Source organism: Rhinatrema bivittatum, chromosome 7 (genome assembly GCF_901001135.1).
Source record: "Rhinatrema bivittatum chromosome 7, aRhiBiv1.1, whole genome shotgun sequence".
Classification (NCBI taxonomy): domain Eukaryota; kingdom Metazoa; phylum Chordata; class Amphibia; order Gymnophiona; family Rhinatrematidae; genus Rhinatrema; species Rhinatrema bivittatum.
The window spans coordinates 310,241,352-310,265,120 of NC_042621.1; the positions used below are offsets into that span (position 1 = coordinate 310,241,352).

A 23,769-nucleotide genomic window follows, 5' to 3' on the forward strand; every position below is an offset into this window, starting at 1 on the left:
TGCTGAGTGAAAAAAGAATATTCTTCAATTTGTTTTAAATGAGCTACTTGCTAACTTCATGGAGTGCCCCCTGGTCCTTCTATTATCTGAGAGAGTAAATAATCGATTTACATTAACTTGTTCAAGTCCTTTCATGATTTTGTAGACTTCTATCATATCCCCCTCAGTCATCTCTTCTCCAACCTGAACAGCCCTAACTTCTTCAGCCTTTCCTCATAGGGGAGCTGCTCCATGCCCCTTATCATTTTGGTCGCCCTTCTCTGTACCTTCTCCATCGCAACTATATCCTTTTTCAGATGCGGTGACCAGAATTGTACACAGTATTCAAGGTGTGGTTTCACCATGGAGCGATACAGAGGCATTATGACATTTTCTTCCAGGACAAGCAGGATGTTAGTCCTCACATGTAGGTGACGTCACTAGATGGAGCCCTATCATAAAAAACGTCTGTCAAAGTTTCTAGAACTTTTGACTGGCACACTGAGCATGCCCAGCATGCCATAATCCCTGTAGCCACAGGGGTCTCCCTTCAGTCTCTTTTTTTCTGCGCTACAGTTTGCCTCACGGTTAGAAGCTCTGTGAGAATTTTCTCACCACTTTTCCTCACGGAAAAACTTGAAGTTATCTTCATAAAAAGTTCTCTCATAGGGGTCTCCCATCGCGACACTGTTTCTCGACACTCGAGTAATTTTCCACCATCTCCGGTCGGTTCCTGCTACCCTTTTTATCGGTTCCCACAGGCCACTGACCGTTTAGTGGCCCCTTTTTTCGCCATGGCGACGGGCTTCAGAAAATGTCCAGAGTGTCCGCGCACAATGACCATTACTGACCCGCACGATGTTTGTGTGTTATGCCTCGGCCCATCACACGATGTACGTTGGTGTCCTAGCTGCACTCAAATGACCCCGAAGGGCAGGCATGCCTGTTTAGACAAAATGGAGTCTCTTTTCAAAATAAAATTAACTCCATCGACTTCCACCCAGTCGTCACCGGCAGGAACATCATAATCCATCGACAAACCTCGCCGGGAGCAGCAAGGAGGCGGTGACAGTCCGTCACCGATGCCATTCAGGGCATAGGTAACATCTTCCTCGGTGCTGGAGAAGGACCGGGCCGAGCACCGAGGGAAACATCTTTACCGGCACCAACGCGATTCCACACCCAGTGCCAGCACCAACACTGCATCAGCCTCGATGGCTATCGAGCCGGTTGCGAAGAGGGCCCGGGGAGAGAAGCCTCCATCCTCCTCTGCACCCGAGTCCCCGAGGCGTTCCCCACCGACATTGGAATAACCTGGACAGAGAGGCAGTTACTGCGCTTAACAGAAGGCTTGGGGGTAACTAAAGAGCAACAATTACAAACCTAAACATGATGCTGGGCAGAATGGGTGGGTCATGTTGGTCTTTTTTTGCTGTCATTTAATATGTTACTATGTAAATATCTCAGAGAAAGTGCAAAGTGGATTAATAAGAATCATCTCTCATGTTTCTCTTTAGCTTGGAACTGGATTCTCCAAACTGCCGGTTTGATTTCCTCGCACTCTATGATGGTCCATCCACTAGCTCCCATCAAATTGCCAAAGTCTGTGGTCGCCAAACGCCTACCTTTGAAACCTCGTCGCACATCCTGACTGCCGTCCTGAGCACCGATTATGCCAACTCTTACCGGGGCTTCTCAGCCCAATACCAGTCAGAGTACATTGGAAACAGTGAGTAGTTAAGTTCCGTAGTAACGGCTGACAAGAGACACATGGACGCAGAAACCAGTAGAGATGTGAATCGGAACTGGAATCTGTTCGGATTCCGGTTCGGATTCACATCGTGTTTTTTTTTTCATCTGGCCCGATCGCGGTTTTGTTTATCGGCTGCGCCCGAGCCGATAAACAAAAACCCCACCCTGACCCTTTAAAACTAATCCCTTAGCTTCCCCCACCCTCCCGACCCCCCCAAAAAACATTTTACAGGTACCTGGTGGTCCAGTGGGGGTCCCGGGAGCGATCTCCCGCTCCCGGGCCGTCGGCTGCCACTAATCAAAATGGCGCCGATGGCCCTTTGCCCTTACCATGTGACAGGGTATCCTTGCCATTGGCCAGCCCCTGTCACATGATAGGAGCACTGGATAGCCCGCGTCATCTTTAAAAATGGCGCGGGCCATCCAGTGCTCCTATCATGAGACAGGGGCCGGCCAATGGAATGGATACCCTGTCACATGGTAAGGGCAAAGGGCCATCGGCACCATTTTGATTAGTGGCAGCCGACGACCCGGGAGCGGGAGATCGCTCCCGGGACCCCCACTGGACCACCAGGTACCTGTAAAAAGTTTTTGGGTGGGTCGGGAGGGTGGGGGAAGCTAAGGGATTAGTTTTAAAGGGTCGGGGTGGGTTTAGGGGTTATTTTTGTGTGCCGTTTTTCCCGCCCTTCCCCAAAACGATAAGAGAACCCCCACAAACAATATCATGGGGTTTTCCTATCGTTTTGGGGGAGCCCCCGATTTCTGACGATTTTGAAAATATCGTACGATATTTTCAATCGTCCGAAGCCCGATTCACATCCCTTGAAACCAGTACCCTCTCCTCCCACATTTCCTGCTAACTCCATCAAACATGTCCCTCTAATCCCCAGCCTTTCTTCTCCCTTCCAGTCCACTACCAAAGCACATGAATGCTTCTGGAGAAGACTCTTTCTTCCCTCGATTACAGATTTTATGCTGAGCTGCTCCAGGTCTACTTCCTCCACCTTCTCCCCTCTTGTCTGGATCTGAGCTGCTCTCACGCTTTGACTTTTTTCTCCCTGACTGCCCAGGACCTTTTACGTAAGGTTGACGTCATCTTCCAAAACCTTACTGGGAGCAGCTGGGCTTCATGCTACTTATTGACTGGGCCTTCCTGTGGCTCCTCCTGCAGGGGAAAAGTCCTGCTTCAGGCCCTTAGGTCTATAAATATAATCCTGAGGTCTTGAAATGATGGCAACTCCACACTAGATTGTGTTTTGATTGATTTATATTTCACTTTTTGTTGTTCCAAAACAAAGGGTTTACTGATGTCTAACATGCCCATAAATGATCAGCTGACAGAAAACACACTTTCTTCCGACGATACTTCTACTCCTGTTATTGGTTTTGTATATCACCCTTTTCCAAGGATGCAGGCAATTTACAACATTCATTAAAAAAAAATACAATTACATCAGCAAAATATAACAATTACAGGCCTTCCACAGCTCCAAACACACTGGAACTCAAACCTGCAAACTAATCCCACAAAGATGGGAGCTTCCTATACTCCCTTTCTTCAGGAATCCCCTCAAGGGCTGCTCCAGGAACATTCTCCTTGACAACCTAGAGACTCCCTCCAGGACCCATGGAATCCCCCTGAAAGAGCCCTGGAACATTATCTGCCTCTGCTGTATTATTCCTCAAGGCACCACTCAGGAGGGTGTTTCTGCAACACCTACTCGTCCTCTCCTGCTCTTTCTCTGGTCATATAGGTCCCTTGGTGGATACATATGGTAGCCTGCTAAAGAACCTTTAGTCCCGTACATAATGTATCGGTCTTTACATCTACATCTCATGCAAGGAATAAGAATTCATTCCAACAATGACACTCTAATGTCAACACTGAAAGGGTCAATCACAGAGATAAAGAAATGTATCATCTCACTAGGCTTGATTAACAACTCTCTACACCCCTTACGTAAAAGCTTGGCAGAAGAGCCAACACTTAACTTGCTTTCTAAAAATGAGGTAGCAGGACTCTAAACGCAACATCTAAGTTCAAATAAATCTACAACCTTATCCAGTCCTTCAACACTTGAATGCCACCTTTTTGCTGATGACATCCAACAGTGCATCAAAACAGAATCAGACTAAACCTCGTCCATTGCTAGCCTTAATAAAGTAGCTCAGTGGCTCAACAACCACAAACTCAAACTCATCCCTTCTGAATCAGAACTCCTCTGACCAAACCGACAAAAGCACCTCCCCTACTATCACTACCCTCCTGTCAGGAAGCCCTTTACAACCCAAGCATTCAGTACAGAGCTTGGGTGTTCAACTTAACCAAAACCTCACAATGGAAACCCACATCTCAAAGACAGTAAGGCCCACCTTTATACACCTATGACAGATTCGCCAGATCTAGAACCTTGCTACCGAGATACATGCCGCACTGACTCCAGTAACTCCCTATTCAGTGGCACTCACAGTACAATCTAAATCACCTTAGCGTCTACAAAGTGTGCATGCCAACATTTTAGTAGGGGCCAGAGTAACTGACTACATAAAACCAAGCCTAACTACACTGATCCCCGGTCAAAAACAGGATTCAGTTCAATATTCTGCTTTATCATCAAATGCTTGAATAACCTGGCTCTGCAGTAACTTTCTCAGCTCCTATTCTCCTACACTCCAACCAGGCACCTTTGATCCTCTTCTCGTCTTGCTTCTGCCAGGTTAACCTGTACAGCAGGGATTCTCAACGCGGTTCTCAGACACACCTAGCCAGTCAGGTTATCCACAATGAATATGTATGCAACATATTTACATACAATGGAGGCAGCGTATGCAAATATATCATGCATATTCATTGTGGATATCCTGAACTTCTGACTGACTAGATGAGCCCTAAGGACTGGATTGAGAACCTCTGCTGTACAAGATTATATGTATTCAGCTGCTAAGTCCCCAGAATATAAAATATTATACCACGTCTCCTACACCTTGAGGCTTGTTACCTTGCTTCAGGAAGAAAGCTAAAGTATGAGTCTTCACCCTAGACTCCACGTCAAAGACTTAAAGACTGTGACGCTGACCTTTCCCTAGCCTCTCACTGGATACGGGAGCCTGATGGCACTAGGACCTCTCACTACAATGCACCTGCACTCTTCTACCTGTCTCCAGTATTATCTACTCCCCCCTTCTCATGTTTGTTCCCATACAGATTGTGAGCTGTGATAATACTGTAACTGTATGTAGCAAGGTGGGAGCTTTGGGGTATGGTGGTTTTAGGCTGGTAGCTGCCTCACTCTTAGATGCAGGCTGATCTGTAACCTGATAAACTAGCAAACCAGAGAGATTACAAGGCTATTACAGTCTAGGGTAACTCTCCCCAAATGGAGGGTATGCCCCACAGTATCTCATTGAAAGCCTATAGTACCCTCCTCCAGCCTCTTATACCGTATCGTTTCCCTTATGTCAGCCTCATAATAAAATCCCAGTACACCCAAACCAGCTATGGCACTGACTTCCCAGGCCTTAGTCTGCTCTCTGTGCCTTGACTGGCTTCAGTAGCCAAGTCTGGAGACTCTTCCTCTGTAGGTATCAGTGATTGGACATTTAATCTGCTGGCTAGTTTACAAGCACTTACTTCTAGGAAGAGTCCATTCTCTACAGAAATCCCATCAGTGGTTTTGCTTTCAAACTCCATGTGTGCACTTTCATTGAAAATGTATTACAATTTGAATCCTCAGGGCAACAAATAATTCTTCAGTAAACAATTAAAGTCCAAACTCAGATTCCAGAAGAGAAAAACACAAGACACAAAAAAAAATCCTTGCATCTCAGCTTGGGTAGGTCACGTCTGTTCTATTTTTCTAGCAATGCTCCCAGGGCACTTCCCTCCAGTCAGAAACATCTCTTGCTTAGGCTCCCTTCTTCTGGGGGATTACAGCCTCCGAAATCCTATTGCCATCGAAGAGCAAATTTCTCTCTTCCTCTGGAAGAGATCTGACACTCAGAGGCAGCCTATTCCTGTGTAATTCCACAGAAATGCTCTACAAACTTCAAAGCTTCTTCCCTGCGGGTTAAGAGAAACCTTTCCCTCTATGGAGCTCCTAGGGACAACGTGATAATTAATTAAGGAGAACGTTCCTTCTATGCACTTGAGAGGCGTAGCTTCCTAACCATAGGCAAATTCACAGGGCTGCAGTCAAACGTTTCCCCCTACCTCTTCCTGGTTAATACTTCAGTTATGTTGCAGTAATAACTCTGTAGTTCTTAGTAGTACAAAAACCCTCCCAAAATTCCAACACAAAGGGCAGTTCCACTAATTTCTTTTTCATCTCTTTTCCTTGTGAGTTTCCCTAAACCCCTCTGCAAAACTTTTCCTTTCTCCTAGGACAAGCAGCATGGTCGTCCTCACACACGGGTGGCATCATCAGATGGAGCCCATCACAGAATACTTATGTCAAAGTTTCTGGAACTTTTAGGCACACTGAGCATGCCCAGCCTGCCCTATACCACGCGTCCACACGGGGACCCTCTTCAGTCTCTTTTCTTCCGCGGAGCTTCGCCTCATGGTTAAGTGAGCTCTTGGCTTTTTTCAATAAAACTGCCTTTGGAAAACTTTTCACCAAATATCTTTCGGGTTTTTGTGATCTATCAAAGCCAAGTCCATCTCGAATCCTCCTCGTAGGCTCCTTAGTCAGGGTTTTCGGCGTTCATGGTAAGTTTCTTTTTGCAGTCATTCCCCCGTGGTGGCAGTGTCTTGGTGTCCACCGGCTTCAAAGCTCACCATTATGGCTCGCGTTTTATGCTCTATTTTTTCATTTCGTCATGGCCATGTTCTGTTTTCACCGATGCCTCCAGTGCCCAAGTACCATGTCCATCATGGACCCTCAGAAGATATGTGTCCTCTGCCTGGGAGCATCGCATGATGTCCAGGGTTGCTGCAGGTGAACCCAGATGACCTCTAATGGATGTTGCGCTCGACTCAATAAGATGGAGAAACTCTTCAGGTTGAGGAAGTCTGAGCCATCGATTTCGGCATCAGCAGCGTCTGCACCGATGGACTTTGGAGCCACACTGATGGACACTGCGCCATTGACAGTGACAGGGCCTTCGATTCTGTCAATGTCACAGGTGGATAGGAGCACTGGAAACCAGCCTCTGTCGGTTTCTTCCAGGTCAAGTACTTCGGGTTCATCGTCATCGACCTTGGCACCGGGGAAAGATTGGGCCAAGCACCAAGGGAAGCTGAGGAAGCATCGGTACTGATCACCTTCAATATACGATGCTAGGCACGGGGATGCGCCGGCTCATGCCGTGATGCCCTCAAATCAACCCTGTGGTGAGGAGTGCCAATCCTCCATCGATGCCAGGGTTCCACAACAGTCTCCATTGGTCCTGGTACCAGTTGCCGATCCATGTTGGGGATCCAAGGAAGATCTGGCCACCCCTCCTGCCTCACAGTCGGTGTTAGCATTGGCAACTTTCGAGGAGAAGCTGGAGCGGCTAGTCCAGCTGGCAGTGGAGTGGGTGCTGCAGGGCATCAGGCCTGTTGCACAGACGGTACCAATGCCAGCACTGTCCGTTCTGGAACCACTGCTGGAGTGGCTCAATGTGCTCATCAGTGCATTACCAACCCAGCTGGTGTCAGTTCTCAGGAGGCCATTGATGCCTAGCAGGGCACTGATATTTCCCCCGACCGATACGGTGGTCATTGCCGGTTCCTCTGAGGAGGAAGCTCCACCAAGACCAGCAGAGATGCCAAGGCCTGTAGCCCCCTGTCCAGGTTTGCAGGGGTGGGCACCAGTGTTACCGGTCCCTATTAGAGATGTGAATTGGAACCGGAATCAGTTCAGTTCCAGTTCCGATTCAAATCTTATAATTTTTATCGTCCGGCCCGATTGGTTTTTTGTTTATCGGCTGCACCCGATCCGATAAACAAAAAACCCACCCCGACCCTTTAAACCTGACCCCTTAGCCTCCCCCACCCTCCCAAACCCCCCCAAAACGTTTTAAAATCACCTGGTGGTCCAGTGGGGGCGCGGGGAGCAATCTCCCAATCTCGGGCCATCAGCTGCGCTAATAAAAATGGCGCCGATGGCCCTTTACCCTTACCATGTGACAGGGTATCCGTGCCATTGGCCGGCCCATGTCACATGGTACGAGCACTGGATGGCCAGCGCCATCTTTAAAAATGGCGCCGGCCGTCCAGTGCTCCTACCATGTAACAGGGGCCGGCCAATGGCACGGATACCCTGTCACATGGTAAGGGCAAAGGGCCATCGGCGCCATTTTTATTAGTGGCAGTCGATGGCCCGAGAGCGGGCGATCGGTCCCGGGGCTTCCACTGGACCACCAGGTGATTTTAAAACGTTTTGCGGGGGTTTGGGAGCGTGGGGGAAGGTAAGGGATTTGTTTTAAAGGGTCGGGGTGGGTTTAGGGGTTGTTTTGGTGTGCCGGTTTTCCCACCCTCTCCCCAAATAACTCCCGTTAGTGGACACAAACCCGATTAACGATTTTTCATGATAAATCGGGGGAATTTCTATTGTATCGCACTCTTTAACGATTTTTGACGATTTAAAAAATATCGGATGATATTTTATATCGTCAAAAAAAGATTCACGTCCCTAGTGCCTATGCCTCTGGACGAACACCGATCACCTAGGGCCCCATCCCTTGTGGACTACAGTGAGGATGAGGCTCTATATGACCTCTGGGGGGATGACACTGCAGATTTCTCCTACGAGGGCTCAGCGGGTCTCCCCTCAGAGCCATCTCTTCCAGAGGAATGAAGGAAGTCTCCATCAGAGGGCTTAACCTTCACAGGTTTTGTACAGGCGATGGCTGAGGCCATCCTTTTTTAGTTGTTGATGGAGGAGGATGCCAGGCACAAAATGCAGGAATTCCTCCAGTTCATGGAGGCTTCTAAGGAGATCGTGGTGGTCCTGTTGCACGAGATACTTAAGGAGTTGCTGCTGAGGATATGGGAACACCCCCTCATGGTACCTCCCATGAACAGGAAGGCAGATGGGGTAGTGAGAAGTCCACATTGCCTCCTACCAGTTCTATATGAATCATTACTTGCGGGACCTCTGGAAGCAGGTGCAGGAGACGGCCGAGCAGCAGCAGGACACCCTCATGTCGCTGGTGCATAAGGGCCTGGAGAGCAGAAAACACGAGGTTCAAGGAACCTACGTTGTTTTTGAGACAGCATCAAGACTCTCTGCAATGGGAATTGGTGCCCGCAGAATGGCATGGTTGCGAGCCTCAGGTCTCCAACCTGAGGAACAGGAAAGACTCACTGACTTGCCATGTACAAGAGAGAATCTCTTTGGAGATAAGATGAGGGATGCAGTAGCCCAGTTATGGGACCACCATGAGACCCTCCAGTAACTCTCCACCAGCACTTCTGACCTGTCCTCCTCAGCCAGGAGGTCAGCGAGACAGGGTCAGAGGAAGTCTTTCTACCACCAGAGGAAGTATTATCCTCCGGCCTCTTTCTCCTGTTCGCAGTATATGAGCTCCCACAGCTGTCCCAGGCAGCAGAGAGCTCCCAAGCCCCAACCTGTGATCTGAAGGACCTGAACAGGAAGATCATATTTTTGGTGGCAGTCACCTCAGCACACAAAATCAGTGAGCTCCAGGCCTTAGTGATTTATCCACCTTACACTAAATTTATTCATGACAGGGTGGTCTTGTGCATGCACCCTAAGTTCCTGCCAATGGTGGTGATGGACTTCCATCTTAACCAGACCATTATCCTGCTAACATTCTTTCCAAGGCCCCATTTGCACCAAGATGAACAAGCACTGCACAGTTTGGACTGCAAGCAAGGCTTAGCCTTCTTTCTGGAGTGGACAGAAGTCCATAGACAGTCCATCCAACTTTTCATTTCTTTTGACTGGAATATGTTGGGAGTTGCCATTGGAAAACAGACGCTACCCAATGGCTAGTAGATTGCATCTCCTTCTGTTATGTCTAGGTGGGACTGCATCTTGAGGATTATATGTCAAGGCTCATTCTGTCAGAGCCATTATTTATTTTATTTATTTATTTAAGTTTTTTATATACCAACATTCAAGACGGTGGTCCCATCATGCTGGTTCACAAGAAACAGGGGTGAAACTTTACCATTTAACAAAAGTGCAGAAAAGCAGTTACATAAAACAAGGGAAAACAATAACTTGGAATGAGAAGGGAAATGAAGATTAGATAGTAAAATATAAGTATAAATAACATTTTGAAAGGTGGCTGTTAACGCTAATACTAGCGGAGCTTGTTGTGTGAAGGGAGATTAGATGGGGTTGGAGTTAGGAAAGGCCTGCGTGAACAGCCACGTTTTGAGTCTTATCTTGAATGTTGAAATGTTGGGTTCCATTCTAAGATCCGGGGGAATGGAGTTCCATAATGTTGGACCGGCTGTGGAGAATGCCCGATCTCTAAGCGTGATGTGTCTGGTAGTCTTGGCTGGAGGTACTTGAAGTGATCCTTTGTAAGCATCTCTTGTCGGTCTTGTGGAATGGTGTAATCGGAGGGGAATATGGAGATCGATTGGGGCTAATTGATGGATGTTTTTGAAAATGGTGAGAATGGCCTTGTAGATTATTCTGAAGTGGATGGGCAGCCAATGGAGGTCCATCAAGATAGGTGTTATGTGTTCTCTTCTCCTGGTGTTGGTGAGTATACGGGCGGAGGCATTTTGTACCATTTGTAATGGTTTGGTGTGTGATGAAGGGAGACCAAGCATGATGGTGTTGCAATAGTCCAGCTTTGCGAAAATGATTGATTGTAGGATCGTTCTGAAGTCATGTGTGTGGAAGAGAGGTCGTATTCTTTTCAGCACTTGGAGCTTGTAAAAGCAGTCTCTGGTGGTTTTGTTGATGTTAGCTTTCAGATTTAGGTGATTGTCAATTTGAACTCCTAGATCTCTCACTTGTGTAGTGCTTGGTACGGTAGGATGAGTGTATGTGATGGAGCTGTTTTCTGGAGTGATGAGTAGAAGTTCCGTTTTTGATGAATTTAGTATCAGGTTGAGACTTGTAAGAAGTTGTTTGATGTTTTGGAGGCAGGATTCCCAGTGCAACATTGTTTTTGCGAGCGATTCTTCGATGGGGATCAGGATCTGAATATCGTCAGCGTAGAGAAAATGTTTGAGATTGAGGTCAGTGAGAAGTTTACATAAGGGTAACAGATAAATGTTAAACAAGGTAGGAGACAGGGATGAGCCCTGAGGGACTCCTATGGCTGCGGGGTGTAGAGAGGATTCTTTATTATGAATCTTGACCTTATAACCATGGCAATGATGGTGGTCCTTATAACCATGGCAATGATGGTGGTCCTTATAACCATGGCAATGATGGTGGTCCTTATAACCATGGCAATGATGGTGGTCCACTTGTGAGCAGTTCCCATGGAGGAGATCTGCAAGGATGCGACAGAGTTTTCTCCACACAATCGCATCCCATTACTGTCTGAACAAGCATGGCCGACATGACAGTAGGTTCGGCCAGTCTGTCCTCAGGAATCTCTTTGAGATGTAGAACCCAACTCTCCCTGCCTAGGGCCCATTGTTTGGGTTCAGGCTGTCTCTCCCTCTGTAACCAACAGCACTGTTGTTGTTGTTGTTGTGCCCGTTGGCACCTGGTTGGTATCGGTTGGTCCCCTTTTTGTGTTGGGGAGCAGCCTGTAGCTAGGGATTCACCCATGTGTGAGGACCACCATCCTGCTCGTCCCTAGGAGAAAGCAGAGTTGCTTACCTGTAACAGGTGTTAGACCTCATGAAATCCACGCGTCACCCCGCGGAGTTGGGTTTCTCCTATTTTTTATTTTAATTATAATTCTATGATACAAGACTGGAGAGGGCCCCATGTGGACACGTGGTATAGGGCATGCTGGGCATGCTCAATGTGCCCAGTCAAAGTTGTAGAAACTTTGACATAAGTTTTCTGCATCTGGGTTCCATCTGATGATGCCACCCATGTGTGAGGACTGACATCCTGCTGTCCACGGAGAACACCTGTTACAGGTAAGCCACTCTGCTTTCTCTTTACTCAAAATCAGCAGTTTACAATTTCCATTTCTACAATAAGTTTGGAAAAAAATTCACTTATCTTAATGATTGAGCGCAGTGAACACTGCTTCAGGTTTGTCCTCTTCACCGTCTGGCCAGCTGTTTCCCTGGCTGTGTTCTTTCCTTCTCTGAAGAGCTAATGACTCCACCCAGTCCTGAGTCAGGTGTGCTGCCTCCAGCCAAGAGACTAGCAGAGGTGCCCTGGGAAATGTAGTTCCCTGCACAACTATTTTCACAATTCCCTTACTTCTAACCAATCTTGCACTGTTCTTATAGCTTTTTTTTTTCAACAGGGCTTCCTGCACAGGGATTAAGACACAAACTGGTGTATCACCACCCTGTAATTTGATGTTGATTGTAATCTGCCTTGAGATTAACTTGGAAAATATGGACTATCAAATGTTTATGAATAAATAAATAAATACTAGTCTTGTGTTGGGGTCTCAGTACTGGAATAGCAGGGGGTGTTGCAGGGAAGGAGTGAGGTGCAATAACAGAGCTGTGTAGGGTCTCAGTACTGGAATAGCAGGGGTGCTGCAGGGCAGGAGTGAGGTGCATTGGCAGAGCTGTGTGTGAGGGTCTCAGTACTGGAATAGCAGGAGGTGCTGCAGGGCAGGAGTGAGGTGCATTGGCAGAGCTGTGTGTGAGGGTCTCAGTACTGGAATAGCAGGAGGTGCTGCAGGGCAGGAGTGAGGTGCATTGGTAGAGCTGTGTGTGAGGGTCTCAGTACTGGAAAACCAGGAGGTGCTGCAGGGCAGGAGTGAGATGCATTGGCAGAGCTGTGTGTGAGGGTCTCAGTACTGGAATAGCAGGGGGTGCTGCAGGGCAGGAGTGAGGTGCAATAACAGAGCTGTGTAGGGTCTCAGTACTGGAATAGCAGGGGGTGCTGCAGGGAAGGAGTGAGGTGCAATAACAGAGCTGTGTAGGGTCTCAGTACTGGAATAGCAGGGGGTGCTGCAGGGCAGGAGTGAGGTGCATTGGCAGAGCTGTGTGTAGGGTCTCAGTACTGAAATAGCAGGGGGTGCTGCAGGGAAGGAGTGAGGTGCATTGGCAGAGCTGTGTGTGAGGGTCTCAGTACTGGAATAGCAGGGGGTGCTGCAGGGCAGGAGTGAGGTGCATTGGCAGAGCTGTGTGTGGGGGTCTCAGTACTGAAATAGCAGGGGGTGCTGCAGGGAAGGAGTGAGGTGCAATAACAGAGCTGTGTGTGGTTTTAGGATTGGAATATACATGAAAAAGAAATGACTATTACAAATTTACCTGCCATTCCCCGCTCTTCTGCAGTGTCTCTCTCATGCTCTTCCGATTCCATGATGGTAACGATCAAGAACTCTTACCTGACGGAGCTCGGCTACAGTGCGGACGACCTGACCCTGAATGACCCAAGCTGCAGGCCGAGCACGACCTCACCAGTCACATTCTCTGTGCCACTGCTGGGCTGCGGCACCGTGAGAACGGTAAACTCCTTACTCTATTCCTCCATTCTCCTCACGATCAGAGGCCATGGTGGATCACAGGAAGAAACGTATGAGCTTTTAAGAAATAATCAGAAATGCAGCAAATACAAAAGCCAACAATTTATCAAGTTTGGACAAATAAGTTACTCTAGGATCAATAAAGTGCCCCTGGTGTGGGTCCCAGAGTGACTGACTGGGGATTAAACGGGCTGAGTAGGAGGCGATAAAGGGGCTGGGGTTTTCTCTGAGGAGGGGGCTGTTACTAGCGCTGTCCCTCAGGGATTTCTTCTTAGACTGAATCTTTTCAACATTTTTGTGAGCGACCTACCGGAAGGATTGTCAGGAAAGGTTTGTCCTCAAAATCTGCAACAGATTAGACAGCCAGGAAGGAGTTGAAAATATGAGGAGGGATCTAGTGAAGTTCAAGGAATGGTCTAAGGGCTGGCAGCTAAGATTTAATACTAAACAATGCAAAAACCCAAGGGAGAGGAGCAGTATTAGAGGTGAAATTCTTCTAAGCACAAAGGAAGAGCGGGATCTGGGGGTGACTGTATCTGATGATCTTAAGGTGGCCAAACAGCTGGATAAAGTGAGGGTAAAAGCCAGAAAGATGCTTGGCTGCACAGGGAGAGGAAGGGTCAGCAGAAAAAGGGAGGTGACACTGCCCCTGTATAGGACCCTGGTGAGCCCTCACTGGGAATACTGAGTACAGGTCTGGAGACCCCACCTTCAAATGGATATAAACAGGATGGAGTCGCTCCAGAGGAGGCTACTAAAATGGTCAGTGGTCTTCATTGTAAAGCATAGGGGGATAGACTTAAAGATCTAAACATGGACACCCAGAGGAAAGGCGAGATGGGGAGATAAGATAGAGACATTCAAATATCTCAAAGGTTTCCCTGCACAGGAGGTGAGACTTTTTCATTGGAAAGGAGGCTCTAGAACAAGGGGTCATGAGATGAGGTTGAAAAGGAGGTACATTCAGGAGTAATCTTAGGAAATATTTCTTTACAGACAGGTGTGGAATACTCTCCCAGTGGAAGTGATAGAGACAAAACCAGTATCTGAATTCAAGAGAGCATGGGATAAATACAAGAGATCTCTAAGGCTGTGATTAGAATTATAATGCTAAATTAATTGGATGGATAGGCAGACTGAATGGGACATACTCTCTGTTTCTGCCATCATGTTTCTATGTTTTTACAAACTGTGAAATGTCCCTTTTGTTTTGAATTGAAATGTGTACCCATCCCTTTTTATATTTTCTTGAGAAAGTCCCCGTTCTCTTTCCATGAATGCTGAAAGTTTCCATTTGTCCTGCTCTTAATTACACAGAAACATGTTTGCATACGTTGGGCACATGAGAGCAGATCCACAAAGGGGTTGAATTACCACAAGCTGCAACTGGTCAGCAGTAGTGTCAGTCATCAGGGCTTCCATGAATTGAAATTAATGCCCTGTCTGCCAGCTGTGAGACACCAACAGTTGCAAACTTCCAAAAACACATCCAGGTCTTTGTAGCTGGTGTGTACTTGACAACATATGCATGTATAAGAGCCTTTATATAAAGAAGACTCTTCTAAAGGGACATCACTCCATCCAGGAATTATATCAACATTCTCTTTCCCTACCTCTATTTCCACCTCCCAGTGACTGGCAGCTAGAATAGGAGATCAGGGTGTGAGGAGCACTCTCTAGTGATTGGAGACTGCAATAGGAGATCAGGGAGTGAGGAGCCCCCTCTAGTGACTGGAGGCTGGAATAGGAGATCAGGGTATGAGGAACCTTCTCTAGTGACTGGAGACTGGAATAGGATATCAGGGTGTGAGGAGCACCCTCTAGTGATTGGAAACTGCAATAGGAGATCAGGGTGTGAGGAGCCCCCTCTAGTGACTGGATACTGGAATAGGAGATCAGGGTGTGAGGAGCTCCCTCTAGTGACTGGAGACTGGAATAGGAGATCAGGGTGTGAGGAGCCCCCTCTGGTGACTGGAGAGCTTAAATACACTGGAGAGTTTGACATCATCATCCGGGGCCGTGGCCAGGTTCCCACCGCCGGCCCTTCATAAGGATCAGAGATGCGCACGCGCCTAGGGAGGGGCGCAGCGCGGGTAATGGCGTCTCTCCGCAGACCATGCGGAGAGGCCCGATGAGCAATGGCATCTTGAGCTGCAGTATTGGGGACTGAGGGCGGCCCAAGGTCATACAATGGCGGCAGTGCATAGAAATCTTTCTGCTGCATATTCATTGTGGATATCCTGAAAATCAGATCTATTTGTGGCTCTTAAGAATTAGTTTGCCACCCTTACACTAGTGGCTAGAAGAGATATTGGAGTGTGAGGAACTCCTGGTGACTAGCAACTGGAATAGGACAGTAAAGTGTGAAGAACTCCGTTTAGTGACTAGAAAGTGTAGAGCTCCCTCTAATGACTAGAAACTGGCATAGGATAGCGGAGTGTGAAGAGCTCCCTCTAGTGACTGGAGGCTGGAATAGGATATCAAGGTGTGAGGAACCTCCTCTAGTGATGTGATGTTGGAATAGGATATCAGGTTCTGAGGAGCCTGCTCTAGTGACTGGAGGCTGAAATAGGATATCAGGGTGTGAGGAGCTCCCTCTAGTGATGGGAGGCTGAAATAGGATGTCAGGGTGTGAGGAACCTCCTCTAGTACAGGAGGTTGGAATAGGATGTCAAGGTGTGAGGAACCTCCTCTAGTGACGGGAGGTTAGTAGGATATCAGAGTATGAGGAACTCCCTCTAGTGATGGGAGGTTGGAATAAGATGTCAGGGTGTGAGGAACCTCCTTTAGTGACGGGAGGTTGGAATAGGATGTCAGGGTGTGAGGAACCTCCTCTAGTGACGGGAGGTTAGTAGGATATCAGAGTATGAGAAACTCCCTCTAGTGATGAGAGGCTGGAATAGGATGTCAGGGTGTGAGGAACCTCCTCTAGTGATGGGAGGTTGGAATAAGATGTCAGGGTGTGAGGAACCTCTTCTAGTGACTGGAGGCTGGAACGGGAGAGGAATAAGGTGCCAGGCAGCCCAATTTACATTGCTGACTGCAGGGAGATGGGGAGGGAAGCCATCTTCACCCTCAACGTCCCCATAGCCTAAGCTTTTCCTTGTGCTGTTCCCCCCAACTCTTGCAGCATTCAACCCTTTTTATATAACTGTCCTCAGAAGCATTCACTCCGTCTTGCACCACCTCTCCTTCCAGCATTTACACCCCTCACCTCCCCCATCATTCATTTCATGCACTGCTTCCATTAATATTCATCAACTACCTTTCAGCATTCACTCCCTTTCCCTTGCTACCAATTATTCTGTCCTGACTGGAGGTCTGGGTGACTCCCTCCTCCCCTCTGCTGTCAGACTAATTCCACATCTTGGGAGCACAGTGAGCTGCTGGGCCTGGGTTCTTTTCTGCTCTGTGCTATTGTGTGTGCTTCCTGTGCCAGTCCCTCCCCTTTGTCCTCTCAATATTACTCAGTTGCCTTGTGGCCAGAAGGGCAAGAGCCACATTTTGCACATGAAAGAGCCACATGTGGTTTCTGAGCCACAAGTTGGTCACCTCTCACTTAGAGGACGGGCTTAAACCACAGATATTCTTGTCTGGCCTCTGGTCACTAGAGGGAACGTCTTACAAACAGATATTATATATTCCATCCCCTGGTCAATAGATGGAGCTCTTCTCATCCCAATGTCTTACATTAGCCTCCAGCCACTAGACGGTCTCCCCGCCACCTAGATCCTAATTGGGACCTGAAAAGATTGTTTGTTTTTTTTGTAGGTGGAGGACCATACGGTGATTTACACCAACACAATATCTGCTTCCCCTGCTGGTACTGTTATCACCCGTCAGAAGCAGCTGCAGATAATTGTGAAATGCGAGATGGAGAATAACTCAACCGTTGAGATCATGTATGTAACGGAGGATGACATCATTCACACAGAGAATGAAGTGGGCAGATATAACGTCAGTATTTCCTTCTACGAGTCCGAAGACTTCTCCAAGCCAGTGGTCCAGTCTCCCTACTATGTGGACCTGAACCAGACACTCTTTCTGCAGATTTCTCTGCATGCTGAAGACACTGAGCTGCAGGTCTTTACCGACACCTGCATTGCCTCCCCAGAATCTGACTTTGGAGCACCAACATACGACTTGATTAGACACGGGTAAGAACAACTTGGGGGCAGTACCCTGAACTGTCAAGGGCAGAGCATCTGCAGCTGGGCCTTGGGTTTGCACACCCCAAGTCAGAGGTAAGCAACGCTGCTCCTTGAGTGCCACAACTGGCTCTTGTTTTCAGGATATCCAAAATGAATAGGCATGAGGCAGTGCATGCATATATATATCTCATGCATAATCATTGTGGATATTTATTTACAACATTTATAAATCGCTTTCCAGTTTTTACAATAAAAGCTTCCAAAGCAATGTACAATCAAATAACATAAAACATAAAACCAAATAAGACATTCTCCAAACAATGGAAAGGGCTAACAGTGCTTACAAAGGGACTTCTAAAATTACCATAAAGCAGAGGTGGCATTCCAGGAGCTGACTCGTCTGAAACTGCTGACGATAATACAAAAGAAATCACACATGGGACATCATCAGCCAAGTTTTCACTTGCCAACGAAACCGCATAAATTCTTTCTCTTTCCTAATCAGTGGAGGAAATTCGTTCCAAAAGTTAGGGATTATCATAGAGAAAGATCTATTTTCTAATATGACGTGTCGAAAGATTTTGACCAGTGGAAGCTGGAGCTGGCAACTATATTGTGCTCATACCTTTCGGTCGATGTTTACCAGCATAATCTCCATATGAGGGGGGACAATTTCCACGCATGATCTTAAAAGCCAATTCAGGAAGTTTAAATGTACAGTGCAATTTCAATGGTAACCAATGTAATTTTAGGAGATGTGCAGCTGATACTCGTCTATTCCTACCCATAACAATTTGTACAGTCATATTTTGTACTATTTGTGTTGTGCTGGAGGTGGACCCTTAGCCTGGTGCAGGATTGGTACGGCCCTCTGGTCAGACCCGGAGAGTGCCTGCCACCAAGAGGCGGAGCACAGGAGGAGACAGAGGCTAGCTGGAGCTTTGCCATTAGCAACCTGGGGTTTCCACAGGTTGTGCGCTTGGGTACCCGGGCCGCCTGATCTTAGGTGGGCCTCGCAGGGTCTCCTAGAGAGGAAATGCAGGGGAGTGCCCACCACGAACAAGGGTGTGCAGTCGATGTCCAAGCAAGAATGTCCAGAGGTCATAGGAGGCCAGAACAGAGAGTCCGAGTGGATAGCGAGGATCAAGGCCAGAGTATCAGTCCAGAATGGTCAGCCGAAGTAGAGGTCAGTACCAGTAGTCAAGCCAGGCAGCGATCAGGAGTGGCCAGTGAACAGGCAGAGGTCGAATCCAGGTAGCAGTCAGAAGAGGTCAGGAGCAAGCAAAGGTCAGTACCATGAGATCAGTCCGAAGGGTACTACCAGGAATGGAGAGACAAAGGAACAGGAGATGCTGGAACAGGAGACACTGGAATAGCAAACTAGAGACACCGGAGTATACGACCTGATTGCCAAGGCAAGGAAGTGGTGTCTGACCACTTCCTTATATCCTGCCATCAATCAGGGTGCGCCGCTGAGCTGGGAGCCGCCCTTGGCCCTTTAAGAGGCTGGGCGGTCCGCACGCGAGCGCCTAGGGGCATGGCTGACGTCATGGAGGACACTGAGCCCCGCCGTGAGGCCTGGACGGGAGACTGCGAGCGGAGGAGCCGGGGACACTGCAAACTGGCTGCAGCTGTGGAGGGGGAGAGCCCGGAGCTCGTGGACGGGAGAGCAAGGTGAGCAGGGCCGGCCGCGGAGCGGCTGCGGCACTCAATAGTAACCCCCCTCCTAGGACTCCCCCTTACCGGCCTGGGCTTCTCAGGATGGGTCCGGTGGAACTTAGGGAGGAAGTCTTTGTCGTAGATGTGGTGGGAGGGCTACCAGGAGTTCTCCGGTCAGAAGCCCTCCCATGACAGGAGATACTCCCAATGGCCTCTATGGTGCTGGACATCCAGGACCTCTTTTATTTGGAGGATGTCCTCGGGTTCAGCAGTAAGTTGTGTAGGTTCAGGAGGCCTTCGAGAGGGCCAGGACAATATGTATGGCTTCAATAGGGACACATCAAATGTGTTGTGGATGCCCATGGAGGCGGCAAGCTGCAGTTCGTAGGTAACCGCACCTATACGTCGGGTGATCGGAAATGGTCCAATGAATCTGGGAGGCAGTCGTTGGGGGGAAAGACGAAGTCTGATACGCTTAGTGCTCGCACTGGAACAAGGGTGCGGTGCGACGATGAACATCCGTGAAGCGTTTGGCTGTCTCGGCAGCCTGACCCATTCTCTTCTTGACCTGATTCCAAAGGCGGCGAATCGTCTGTGCCATAGACTGGGCTGCAGACGAGGGCACAGAAAGCGGCACTGGTAAAGGCAGGCGTGGTTGGTAACCGAATACCACTGAGAAGGGTGAGACGTCAGTGGCAGAGGCGAGGTGAGTATTGTGGGATAACTCGGCCCATGGCAGGAAGTCGGCCCAGTTATCCTGCTGATCATTGACGTAAGATCTTAGGAATGTCTTCATGGAGCGGTTTGTCCTCTCGGCCTGGCCATTCACTTGAGGGTGGTAGGCTGACGTCAGATTCAGGGTGATGTCAAATTTTTTACAGAGTGACTTCTAGTACTTGGCAGCAAATTGCGGCCCACGATCAGAAACGATCTCCTTAGGTAATCCATGTAAGCGGAATACATGGTTGAGGAAGAGTTTCGCCAGTTCAGGAGCTGAGGGGAGACTCTGCAGTGGGACAAAATGGGCCATTTTTGAAAAGCGGTCGATAATAACCCAAATGACCGTGTTACCCTTAGATGGGGGCAGATCAATGATGAAGTCAGTAGAGATGATTGACCACAGCGTCATGGGAGCCAGAAGAGGTTGGAGGAGTCCCCATGGGTGGCCAGTCGGGGTTTTTGCTGTGCACAGATGGGACAGGAATCCACATAACTGCGGGAGTCTTTAACCATGCTAGGCCACCAATAATGTCTTCTTAATATCTTGAGGATCCGAGCCCGGCCAGGATGGCCGGCCAACTTTGAGTCATGGGCCCAGCGGAGGACGTGTTCCCGGAGACGGCATGGGACCACCATCTTCCCGGCTGGTACCGTGTTGGTCACTGCAAGGGTTATGCAAACTGGGTCAATGATGTGTCTAGGGATTTCGGGCGTATCTTCTGGCTCGAGGGAGCAAGAGAGAGCATCTGCTCGGGTGTTCTTGGCTGCTGGACGGTATCGGAGTTCAAAATGGAAGCGTTCAAAGAATAGCGCCCAGTGGGCCTGTCTAGGATTCAGAAGTTGGGCTTCCTTTAAGTGTTCAAGATTCTTGTGGTCTGTGAATATCGTGAACCCATGCTGTGCTCCTTCTAACCAGGGACGCCATTCCTGAAGGGCCAATTTCACAGCTAAGAGCTCACGGTCCCCAATCGTGTAGTTTTGCTCTTCGGTGGAAAACTTGTGCGAGTAGAATGAGCAGGGCACTAAGACCCCCTTGGAGGAATATTGGCTCAAGACCGCCCCTGCTCCAATGGTGGAGGTGTCAACTTCGACGATGAAGGTTAGGATCTGGATGATGTAGACATGGTCTGGTGCAGAAGGCCTCTTTCAAGGCATGGAAAGCAGATTGAGCCGTGGGGCTCCAAACTTGAAGGTTATGATAGAGGTGTTTAAAATCATGAGAGGTCTAGAACGGGTAGATGTGAATCGGTTATTTACTCTTTCGGATAGTAGAAAGACTAGGGGGCACTCCATGAAGTTAGCATGGGGCACATTTAAAACTAATTGGAGAAAGTTTTTTCACTCAACGCACAATTAAACTCTGGAATTTGTTGCCAGAGAATGTGGTTAGTGCAGTTAGTATAGCTGTGTTTAAAAAAGGATTGGATAAGTTCTTGGAGGAGAAGTCCATTACCTGCTATTAAGTTCACTTAGAGAATAGCCACTGCCATTAGCAATGGTTACATGGAATAGACTTAGTTTTTGGGTACTTGCCAGGTTCTTAAGGCCTGGATTGGCCACTGTTGGAAACAGGATGCTGGGCTTGATGGACCCTTGGTCTGACCCAGTATGGCATTTTCTTATGTTCTTATGTTCTAGTCATGGTCGTGAGTGGAGCAGCTAGCGTGGAATAGTTAGCAATAAAATTTCTGTAATAATTTGTAAATCCAAGGAATCTTTGCAAGGCGCAAAAGCCTACTGGCTGGAGCCAATCTCGAATACCCTGGAGTTTCTCAGGGTCCATGGTGAAGCCACAATTGGAGATGATATAGCCCAGGAATGGAAGATGGGTCTGTTCGAAAATACACTTCTCTAATTTTGCGTAGAGGTGATTGTCTCTGAGGCGTTGGAGGACGGTTTGAACATGTGAGCGGTGGGACTTCAGGTCTTTGGAAAAGATCAGTATATCGTCCAGATATTCCACGATAAATGAGTATACTAGGTCCCGGAATATCTCATTCATCAAATGCTGAAAGACCGCAGGGGCATTAAAAGTACTTGTACTTGTAGTGGCTGTCCCTGGTATTGAAGGCAGTCTTCCAGATATCTTCAGGCTGGATTCGTACAAGATTGTATGCCCCTCGGAGATCTAGCTTTGTAAAGATCTGGGCTCCTTGTAGGCGATCAAATAGTTTGCTAATGAGTGGCAGAGGATAACGATCCTTGCGAGTCACAGCGTTTAGCTCACGGTAGTCGATGCAAGGACGTAAACTGCCATCTTTCTTCTTCATGAAGAAGAATCCGACTCCTGCTGGGGAATCAGAGGGTCTTATGAATCCTTTTTTCAGGTTCTCTTTAATGTACTCTGACATAGCTTGGGTTTCCGGAAGCGAGAGGGGATAGGTTCTGCCTTTAGGAGGCGTGGTGCCCAGTAGGGGTGTGCATTCGATCCCTATGTATTGGCAATCCGCAACGGATGTGGCCATATTCGTTGTATTCATGGAGAAGCGAAACGTATCGTGATTCCCCACGAATACAGGAATATTCACCGAATTATTCGGCCATGTAAAGAAACCAATTTAAACAAACCCCCCACCCTCCTGACCCCCCCCCCAAGACTTACCAAAACTCCCTGGTGGTCCAGCGGGGGCTCCGGGAGGCATACCCTGCACTCACACCCTCGGAGCCGGTTTCATAATGGCGCCTATAGCCTTTGACCAATATGTCACAGGGGCTACCGATGCCATTGATCAGCCCTTGTCACATGGCCATCGGCACCATCTTGTGCTCCTACCATGTGACAGGGGCTGACCAATGGCACCAGTAGCCCCTGTGGCATAGTATGGGCAAAGGCTATTGGCGCCATTTTGATTACTGGCAGCCGACGGTCTGAGTGCAGGAGGTCGCTCCCGGACCCCCGCTGGACCACCAGGGACTTTTGGCAAGTCTTGAGGGACCCTCCTGACCCCCACAAGACTTGCCAAAAGTCCAGCGGGGGTCTGGGAGCGACCTCCTGCACTCGGATGCCAGTACTCAAAATGGCGCCGATCGCCTTTGCCCTCACTGTGTCACAGGGGCCGATGGTTTTTGATTGACATCTCCTGCAGGAGTGGAAACCAAACAAACAGTAGCATAGAAACGTAGAAATGATGGCAGAAAAGGACGAAATATCCATCCTGCCTGTCCAGCAAGGTTCTTAAGGTAGTAACTGCTGCTCTGGACAGGTTACTCAATGTCGCTCTGTGCAGTTATCTCAAGACTTATGGTATCCATAAAAATTTCAGCTAGCAACATTTTTCACTGGGTGATGAGCTTTCTTGAAAATTTAGAGAGTGCTGCTTGATGTCCCTTGCTTATGGACATGGCCATAGAAGCAGTCCTGTGCTTTTCCCCTTATGTTTGTGTATTAGTAGCCAGACCATAGACGTTGGGGCCCTAGTTGTTGTCTGAATCCAATTCCCTGTTCCACCTGCTGTCTAAGCCGGGAGCAATATTGCAGTTGCATTTAAAGCAAAAGACATATTGGTTAAGGGTAGTAGTAATCTCCATGCCTTCTCCTAAAGGTAGTAACTGCTGCACCAGCATTGGCATTCTGACATTTCAAAGTGCATTTTTTGTTCGTTTTAACAACCTGCTTTTCAGTTATTAGGGATAATTTGGAATCATTTAGCTTCGGTGATTTTTTACATATAGGCACATAGACTACTTTTGCTTTTAATGGAACCTCACTGTCGGGATGCCCTAACTCTCCTGTTTCATTAGTATCCTTCAAGGATACATTTCTCCGAACCATGCACTGCTGAGTGACTGTTGGCTTTCCCCCTTGCTCTAGTTTAAAAGCTGCTCTATCTCCTTTTTAAAGGTTAGTGCCAGCAGTCTGGCTCCACCCTGGTTAAGGTGGAGCCCATCCCTTTGGAAAAGTCTTCCCCTTCCCCAAAAGGTTCCCCAGTTCCTAACAAAACTGAATCCCTCTTCCTTGCACCATCGTCTCATCCAC

General features: G+C 48.2%; 1 protein-coding gene across 1 annotated transcript in view; it reads left to right on the forward strand.

The window, feature by feature from the left end:
• LOC115096252 (deleted in malignant brain tumors 1 protein-like) overlaps positions 1–23,769 on the forward strand; it is a 397,025-nt gene that overhangs the window by 341,594 nt on the left and 31,662 nt on the right. Inside the window, exons 32-34 of the mRNA XM_029610760.1 lie at positions 1,497–1,708; positions 13,073–13,245; positions 17,035–17,420. Coding sequence (XP_029466620.1) covers positions 1,497–1,708; positions 13,073–13,245; positions 17,035–17,420 — 771 coding nt within the window. The remainder of the gene's footprint in view (positions 1–1,496; positions 1,709–13,072; positions 13,246–17,034; positions 17,421–23,769) is intronic.